The 9,624-nt window shown below is 49.7% G+C and overlaps 1 protein-coding gene across 1 annotated transcript; it reads left to right on the top strand.

Moving 5' to 3' along the window:
• Window positions 1–369: 369 nt before the first annotated feature.
• On the top strand, window positions 370–2,714 carry LOC127297525 (uncharacterized). The gene is made up of 2 exons (XM_051327853.2): window positions 370–661; window positions 985–2,714. Exon 2 carries the CDS (start codon window positions 1,067–1,069, stop codon window positions 2,468–2,470), a length of 1,404 nt encoding a protein of 467 aa, XP_051183813.1. The 5' UTR covers window positions 370–661; window positions 985–1,066; the 3' UTR covers window positions 2,471–2,714.
• The last annotated feature ends 6,910 nt before the right edge of the window (window positions 2,715–9,624 follow it).

The following is a 9,624-nucleotide window of genomic DNA, read 5'->3' as shown; positions in this document are numbered from 1 at the left end:
GCTGCCTGGGGGTGATGTCCTCATCGACGGCGAGGATGACGAGTACCACTAGGAGTAGGTGGCGCGCCGGTGGCCACCACGTCCCAAACCCTAGCCTAGGGTTTCTACTTTTTTTTCTACTGTAGTTAAAGTCCTTATAGGGCTTTCTTTTGTGTATATTTGACCAAAATAGGGCTAAGTTTAACGAACTTTAGTTTTTTATAAAAAAATCGCAGTTCGCGTGTTGGCGCACTGCACAACCCAAACAGACTATCAGCCATGACAATGACCGCGTGTCGGTGGCCACCCAACCGGCTACAACCGGGCTGCCACCGAGGCCTGCATTGCGTCGACATCCGCGGCCCGCAGCGCTACACGATTACAAGTCAGCCTTTTTTCTCTGCCGGTTGAGAACTCGTTTGTCTCTCTGCCCTCACAGTTCAGCCGAAAACAGTATCGTCGGAACCCTAGCCTCCATGCCCCATGACTAGAGCCTCCTCCTACCCTCGTGGTTTCTCTTCGTAGACATCTGGACCGTGATCGCAAGGTACCGTTGGCACGTCAGAACATCTGCCGATGCGAACAATCCTGTCTGACCAATGAAGGTTCCGGTAGATCTGATGAGACTCCGACAGCCGTGTTGGAGCCGGTGACGGAACTCAACGTGCCGGAGGCATGGCAGGCAAGTCTCGATTCTTGTTTAACTCTTGATTCCAGATCTGTAAATTTGGGGTAAAAATCTCCTGATGGATGCAGATCTGCTCATCCATAATTGAGTTTTATTTAGTTCGCTAATGTTTCCGTCTTGGACGTAAATTTTATGCACATACCATCAGGTGATCGATGACCTCTACATGTCTGACGATAGTTTAGTTGCTATTGCTTTGAGAGAGTTAGCGTATCAGTCCTATTTTATAACCATGCTGCTAGTTCGCGTGTATCAGTTCTATTTTACCTGGATACAGGTCGGAGCAGGTCTGTTTTCTGAAAATCTTCTGTTTGCAGGATGTCCTCGCAACAGCTGAGCGAAGTCTTCCCGTTGTTCGATTGGACTGAACCAAGCTTCTGATCGAGTCGAGTTGATCCCATGGCGTTGACGACATGGCAGCCTTCACTGTGGGCCGACCTCCTGCCGGAGCTCCTAGGACGGGTCATTGCCCGACTCCCGTTTCCCGACGACCTCGCCCGCTTCCGTGCCGTGTGCCGTACTTGGCACTCGGCCGTGCGGGAGCACGCCCGTCCTGGGCTGCCGTGGGTCCTCCACTCCGATGGCACTTTCGTCACCCACGATTATGGTTTTCATCGGCGTGTTCCTTTCCCTGACAATACAAGATTCGTGGGTGCCGATGGCAGCTGGCTCGCTCTCTACCGCACCGATGGCGCCAATGGTGGACGGCGCAGCTATCTTCACCCGTTCACCAAAACTACGGTGCCGCTCCCTGGCCTAGACTCTGTCATCGGGAAGGTCCATGACAGGTTTAATATTCGAAAGGTGCTCATGCGGTCTGACCAAGATGATATCATCGCCGTGACGACCAACAGTGGAAATTACCCACTCATCTTGTGTCGTCCTGGGAAACCCGGTGCATGGTTCCCTGAACAAGGAGATGTAGCATATGCCTCTATAAATGACATCGCCTTCCACGGGGGAAATCTCTATGGGATCACCTATGACAAGGAGCTTGTCATGCTGGGCCTTGACGAGGATGACGATGGCATACCTGCTGTTGCAAGTGCTGGATGTGTTATCGAGTACATGCCGGATGATGACGAGGCATATGAGGAAGAAGCGAATGAGGATGGTGGAGAAGCATCAAGCAATGAAGACGAAGATGAGGCAGAGTACAGTGACATGTCAAGCTTTGATGAGGAGGGCGACGAGGATGGGGAATCATCGAGCAATGATGACGAAGAAGAGGCAGATTACGACGAGGGGCTGTCAAGCCTTGATGCAGGTGACGATGACCATGAAGATTTTTCAAGCAACGAGGATGAAGAAGATGCGTTAAATCTTATAAATGGTCTAGATGACTATGAAGCTAACAATTTCACATACTATGAAGGTGATGGGTTAATTCCAGAACGCGCTGAGTTCCTTGAGGATGGTTACTACGAGCACGGAGGAGACATGCCCAACGAACCAAGGGAATACATATTTATTTTTCGATATCTCATCGAGTCGAATGGCAAGTTGCTCATGCTAAGGCGACGAGAGCGCACACAAAATTGCTCCGATAGCTACATTTTAGATGTGGAGGTCCTAGAGGCAAACTTGGGCACATGCAAGTGGGTTCCAACTGATATGGCTGGCAGACTCTACGTGAGTGACCGTAACTCAAAATATGTTTCTGCGCTTAGCGGCGAGGATGAGAATGAGTTGGCCTTCTACTTTGTGGATGAGCATGACGAGATGGACCCAGAATCTCAAACTCCTGATGAAATCATGGGGAGTATGGCAACGTGGTTTTTCCCACGAGAGTTAGTTGTTTAATTAGTAGTGAGCACTAGTTTAGTTCAAATGTCCATCTTATTTTTGCGCAGTTTTCTTTATGGATTTGCATCACGCTAATACTACATAATGTGGTATTGTAAAAGACTTTTATGAGATAATATTTTAGAAGTATTTATATGGCTATATGCATCGCTTGATGCAGAGCTGGCGTCTATTTTTCCCTTTCCAGAAAAATGGACGTCTTACAAATTGAGGTGACGTCGCTGTAAAATAAAAATGTCAGATGTGAGAGTTCTTTTGATGCTGGATTGTTTGTATGATCGAAATATCTTCCCTTTATTTTGCAAATTTACTCTCATTTTATATTCTCTACTGTTTTTGATCCAACATAACTCTTTAAATGTCTCAGATTTTCTAGGATGTCATGCGTGTCTGTTGCAGTCAAGGTACAATATGCTCTTAATTAATAAAAACTGAAGTACATATATTATCCACCTGACCTTTAATTGGTTACGACAAGCATCTTCTTTGCTTCAAGTTCTTACTGTTGTTACCTCGAGGCCACTACTCTGGCTCAACTCAACAATATTTGATGCATCTGTATGTTTTTAGTGCAAAACATCACTTCATCTAGAAAAAATGTGCAGTAACAAATTTTAAATGCTAATAGTCATTGATTGGACATTAGAGCTCTATTGTCATTTTTTGTTGATTATTTTTCCAAATGTTACTATTGTGAACCATTTGTAGCATTAACCTACTCTCGCTTAATTAATTGATTTCCTGGGACTGAAGAAGATGAATGCTCACACTCTGGACCCTGTTTAAAAAAAGGTTGCCTAGACATTTTACTGGAAAACATGGTTGAATCTAATGCCTTTTCTAAATGTGAAGCGCATTCATCGAATATCTGATTAATCTGGTCATCATTGATAAATAATCTACAGTATGAAACGCTCCTCTGTATCTATGCAGGTACCTTGATGTATGTTCCCCTGTATCAGCTGCACAGTTTCTTTACATTTGCCAAACTTGATAATTAAGCCTATGTATAGCCCAAAAGTCTGAGGTTGACGAGACCGAAAATCTTATTATAGCATCATCATGAGAGAGTAAACTTCTTTGCCGGCACCTTGAATCGGTTAAACATTTCCCCATTATGGTTGTATCATAAGAGGTATATGCTTATTGGTTTTTTTCTATGTCTGTTCAGAAATCAGATTGATTTATCCTCTTATGCGTTATGAACACAGTGAACCTCTTAGTGGATAATACTGGCAGCATACAATTTTTATGTACTTCCTCTGGACATAAGTACTTGTCTCTGGTTTAGGTAAAATGCTGGCTAAAATCTGTCTAGGTTCAGTAAACCTGCAATAAGTAGTTAGGGCCGGATGAAGTAATTGTTGTTTACTACCAGCCCACCAGGAGCCTTTTGTACATAGATATAAGAAGGTTTTTATGTTCTTCCGGGCAAAGATGTAAAAGAAAGTACCAGTGACAAGACATATAAATAGAGGTATAAATCCACATTAAAAGATAATCTCGAAATCCTGGGCTCTGAGCTCAAGGATCTTGCTACATTTGTTTTGTAGAAATCAGCTTTCGGTTGGCAAAGGTCGCTAATGGTGCTACTTCAACCGTCAAAGTTGTTTTGTCTGCAGGTCAGGTCTTCTCTTGCTCTGAGAACATGAAAGAAGTTCAATGGAAGCAAGGGACTGTTCTTCTCCCAGTAGGACTCCTATTCTTAACACAAATATATCCAACATTTTATTCAGTTTTTCATCTCATGCGGTTCCAGACAATCCATTTGTTAACCATTTTCTCTGTCGTGTGCCAACGGTATGAGTTATTGTTAATCTGAGGGCTCCTTTGATTCAATGGATTTGCATAGGAATTGTGTAGGATTTGGTTCCTATGGAAAAATTTCCTATATATGTTGTTTGATTCATAGGAACATATCATGTAGGAAAAATTCCTATAGGAATCTTGTAGTGTAATTCCTATAGGAAAAAAACCATTAGCTCATACCTCATGAAAAAAATTCCTTTGCTACAATCAAACAAACTTCATCTTCCTATAGGATTCAAGTAGACATGCCATTCCAATCCTATGCATTTTCTATTCCTATGCTTTTCCTATCCTTTAAATCAAAGGAGCCCTGAATGGTGCAATGCCATCATGTGTTGACCCTACACAAGCTTGTCCAGCCTCATGTGGACAGATGATAATAGCATTTCAGTGTACAGCAACCAAAACAGCATGAGAACCAACGCCTAAGAGCATCTCCACTCGTCTCCCCGACGAGGCCCCCGAGTGACGTTTTCTCCATCCGGACGGCGTAATTCGGCCCAGTCGCGTCTCCGGTTCCTCGTTTTCGTCCGGATTTGGCCCTTCATCCATCCGGCGAGCCCACGCCATCCCCGGTCCCCCGGGGCGCGCTCGGGGACTCCGGACGAAAGAATTTGGCGCGAAACGTCATGTGGACCCGCGTAGTCGGCGACAGGAAAACCAAATCCTGTCGATTTTTCCTCCAATTTGCTTGCATATCCCCATTCTCTCCCGCCGAATTTGTCCATTCTCCTCCTCGTCTTCCAGTTCCAGTTCCCGGCCTCGTCTTCTCGTCCACCACCGCTCTCCTCCTCGTCTTCTCATCCACCACAATGTCGCCGAAGGCGACGACGAGGAAGCCGCGGGCGAAGAAGGAGCGGCCGCCGGGCATGACGAACGCAGAGTGGGCGGCGGATGAGAAACGGCGCGAGGTCGAAACAAGCGGCAGGGCGGAGAGGGTGAAGAAAGCCGCCGCCAAGAGGGCGGCGGCGGCCCTGGACGAGCAAGCGAGGAAGATCAGCATGGCCATGAGCATGGGCCATGTTCCCGGCGGCGGCGGCGGCGCCATGTTCCCCGGCCAATGGCCGACGCAAGGTACAAGCAGTTCCCCGTCGTCCTTCTCCCCTTCGATGTACTCGCCGTCGCCGCCTGCCATGTTCCAAGAGGGCGCCTACGTCCAACCGTCCAGGTTCACGCCGTCGCCGCCCGAGCTTGACGGCAGCGGCGGCCAGTTCGAGGGCACCTCGCCGGCCCTGCGACGAGGGCCGCTCCCGTTCGGTGCGATGGCGGCGCCGAACGACGAGGAGATCCACGAGATGATCACCTCCGGCTCCATGGCCGCCGCTGCGAGCCCAGGGTTCTTCATGGCCGCCGCCGCTGCGAGCCCGGGGTTCTTCACGCAAGAGGAGGCGAGGGCGACGGCAGCTGTCGCGGCGCGCAACGAGTATGGGGAGGATGTTGCCGACAGAAGCTAAGCCGTCGAAGAAGAAGACGAAGAAGAAGAACAACCAACTCAAGCCGCCGCCAACCTGTCGAAGGGGAAGAAGAAGAGGAAGAAGGACTCGCCGCCTGCCGAACCGCGTATCAAATGGATGCCGAAGGAAGAGGAGTGCCTCGCCGAAGCATGGATGACCGTGTCCATGAACGGCATAACCAGGGCCAATCAGTCGTTCAACACATATTGGCTTCGAGTGAAGCAGGCGTTCGACGAACGCAAACTCGTCGATCCCTACTTCAACAAGACGAACATGAACGTGTACCGGGGAGACAAGGCAATGGCCACCCATTGGGGGATCATGCAGACGGCGTGCAGCAAATGGCACGGCATACAGGAGGAGGTCGAAGAACGGCCGATCAGCGGCCACGACTTGGAGCAAAAGGTATGCTCCGTCGACCCTGCATCACCGAGGTTAGCTGTGCACCGTGTACATCGTCGTGAGCTGACCCGTATCGCCGTACTCTTTTTCCCCAGCTGCGCCGTGCTTTGGACATGTACATGGACGACACCGGCATGCAGTTCAAGTTCCTGAACGTCTACGCCCGCCTCGAGAACTGCGAGAAGTGGAAGGAAACCCGCAAGACCCTCTCGAAGAGCAAGACCGAGCAGTGCAACCCCGACGCTCCGGCGGCTGGCGCGGCGGAAGGGCGCCCTGAACTCGGCCAGAAGAAGCTCAAAGAGCTCAAAAGGACGGGCAATCCCGCCGACAGGATGCAGGCGTCGATCGACAAGTGCTGGGCCGACTTGAGGACGCACGCCGACGGGAGGAACGACAAGTTCGACGGCAGGTGGCGGGAGATGCTCGCCAACCAAGGCGTCTAGATCGCCCTGCTGAAGACGACGGCGGCGGCGAAGAAGAGGAACACAGACTTGGCGTTCCTGATGGGCGGCGGCAACATGGAACTGATGGCCGAGGAGACGAGGAATTGGTACCAGGGCCACCGCAGCGACATCCTCCGAGCCACTCCGGCCAGTCCTTCGTCGTCTCCGCCGGCTCCTACCTCGTCTTCCTCACCGTCTACCTCGTCGACTGCCGCTGCTTCGACGTCGACTGCCGCTGCTTCGTCGTCGACTGCCGCAGCTGCTTCGACCACGGCGTGTGACGAAACTGGTCCGTTGGACACCGCTGTGCCGGCCGGGACTGCCGATGAGCCTGTTTCCGTGTAATTTCCCTCCGATCGCCGATCTGTGGCTGATCCTTTTGCTTCTTTTTCCGATCAACTGGCCGTACCTGTAGCGCGGGACGACGCTTTGTTTGAATTTAAACTATGTCCGCCGAACTCCGGGTGGATGACTGAAAATACGGTACTCCCCACGACTTTATTTCGTCCAATCCGGCGGTTGTTTCATCCGGATTTCGCCGTGAGGAGCGCCAACGAGTGGAGATGCTCTAAGGATCATCCTATACACGTTATCCAGCTTCAAACTGCGTCCACACATATCTGCATTTTTGTTTGATTCGTAGCTATATTGTGGAATGTAGTATCACATAGAATTGTCATCTGTGTGTTCTGACTTGTCAGTGAGCCTAGTAGATGGTGTTGATATTGTTGAACCAAATGGAAGCGTACACAAAGTTTGTGCATACCGATGTGATGGACTCTACTCAATGCAGGTATATATGTAATATTGTGTCGGATGGAAATTGTGTCGAACTAATAGGAGCGTTTCTTCAGAAAATTAATACAAACATGTATCTTTGATGTGCCTGATCATTGAACCCCTAATTTTTACTTTCCAAACATTATAATGCAAAGTACAGCGGGTTACACGTGGAAATACAACGGGTTACTGTCAAGTTGTATCTTTTGAGGGAAAAAAAGGTTCATAGTTTTGTTTAGGGAAAAAGATTCCATAGTTAATCAAGCTAGGTCGGTCGTGGCTGCTGAGGATGTTCACCATTTACTTTTTTCTTGTCCGGTGGCTGAGGAAATATGGAAAGAGCTAAGGCTGGACTCCATTATAAATGAGGTAGTTGGTGAAGACAGATCTGGATCAGTAGTTCTGGAGATACTGCTGAGACAACCAGCTAGTTCTATGCCAAATATGCCTCAAATACGAGTTCAAGAGTTGATTGGTGTCACATGTTGGTATCTTTGGTGGTTGAGGAGAAAAAGAACTCACGGTGAACCTGTTCCGCAGGTGAAAACATGTGCTACATCCATACTTGGACTGACTGCAAATTTTATGAAATCATACACGTGTGATGCAGGTCCGAGTATGATGAAGTGGTCTCGTCCTCTCTCCAAATTTGTGAAAGTGAATGTGGATGCTGCTTTTCAAGTTGATATCCAAGCTGGTGCTACGGCAGCTGTTATTAGAGATACGCAGGGAAGATTTATAGCTGCCTCCTGCTATTATTTACAACATATTGATTCGGCAGCGGCAGCAGAAGCATATGCCATGCGCAATGGTCTTGCTCTAGCAGCTAGTTTGGGTTTTAATGCGGTCCAAGTAGAATCAGATGCTTTGGATGTGGTGAATGCTTGCAATGGAGAAGATTTCTGGTGGAGTTCTTCAGCTGCTATCTTCGTTGAGTGTATGACGTCTGTAACGGCTATAGGGAAAGTCGAGTTTAAACATTGTCCACGGGAAATTAATGTAGTTGCTCATACTCTTGCTAGGTATTGTTTTGAATCTAAAAATTCTTGTAATTGGGTCGATGAGCCTCCTAGCTGTATAATGAGCAAGCTACTAGACGATGTAATTGTGGTTTAATTTCTAATAAAGTTGCCGTGGTGGCTTTCCCTCAGTAAAAAAAAAAAAAAAAGCTAGGTCGGTCGTAGTTGCCATCTTCTGTTTCCTATCGGGATTCTGTCTTCTTGCTGGCATCTATAAGTGCATCCATCCGATCTCTTTTTCTCTGCAACAGACGTGTTTGCGAAACCGACAGGTCTTTGGTTTCGACCCATCGACGATGGGGGGAAATACTCTGCCGCTGGAGTCCGCAGATGTTGTCCGCGAGATCTTTCTCAAGCTGGCGACCAGGGACGTCGCCGGCTGCTGCTGTGTCTGCAGGCTATGGCGCGACCTCGTCGCCGACCCCTCTTTCAGAAGCCTCCACGCCAAGACCGAGGCCAGCCACCTCTCCGCCGCCTCGGAGGCTTTGCTCGTCATGGAGACCCGCGAGGTTGGTAGGTCCGACGAGGCCAGGGTCTTGAGCGTCTCTTCGTCAAGGCCCATGCCCTACCATCGCTTCCCCATCCCCAGCAACTACAGCCTCTCCAACATCTGCAACGGCCTCCTCTGCTTCTCCGTCGACCAGTCCGATTCTCCGGTCTTCCTCTGCAACCCTGTCACCGGCGAGACAGCAACCTCTCCCAAGGCGCCTCCTGCGCCCATGGAGCGCCGGTTCGGCACCACCCACAATCTCTTCGCCTTGGGGTTCAGCCCCTCCACCAAGGAGCACAAGCTGTTCCGCTTCTCCTACTATCCCTGCCAGTGGAATTGCAGGAAGTACGTCGACCAGATGGTGTGCACCTTAGAAGGAGCAGGCGGCGCCGGCGGGTGGCGCGAACGTTCGTACCCTACCAAGTGTCCCCCGTTGCGCACCTTGCCACCTCTGTTCGTTGATGGCAAGCTCTACTTCGTGACCACCGGCCGTACAAACCCTGGGCAACGCCGGGGCGCTGACGAGTTGCTGGAGGTCGACGTAGCTACTGAGGCGCACCGCATCTTTTGCCTCCCGTTTGGGGCCGACTCGTACCACGAGACCTGTGATCCTATGGTGAAAACGTTCGAGATGAGCGGGCGGTTGTGCCTGGCTGCCGATCTCCCCAGGGGCCAGCAGACCATTGTCCGGAAGCTCAAGTTCTGGGTCTTATCTTCGCCGCCGCTGAACAAGCAGCTCGAGGAGGAGGAGAGC

Source organism: Lolium perenne, chromosome 4 (assembly GCF_019359855.2).
Source record: "Lolium perenne isolate Kyuss_39 chromosome 4, Kyuss_2.0, whole genome shotgun sequence".
Taxonomy (NCBI): Eukaryota; Viridiplantae; Streptophyta; class Magnoliopsida; order Poales; family Poaceae; genus Lolium; species Lolium perenne.
Note: the sequence above shows the minus strand (reverse complement) of the source record. Positions and strands in the feature narration are given on the sequence as shown.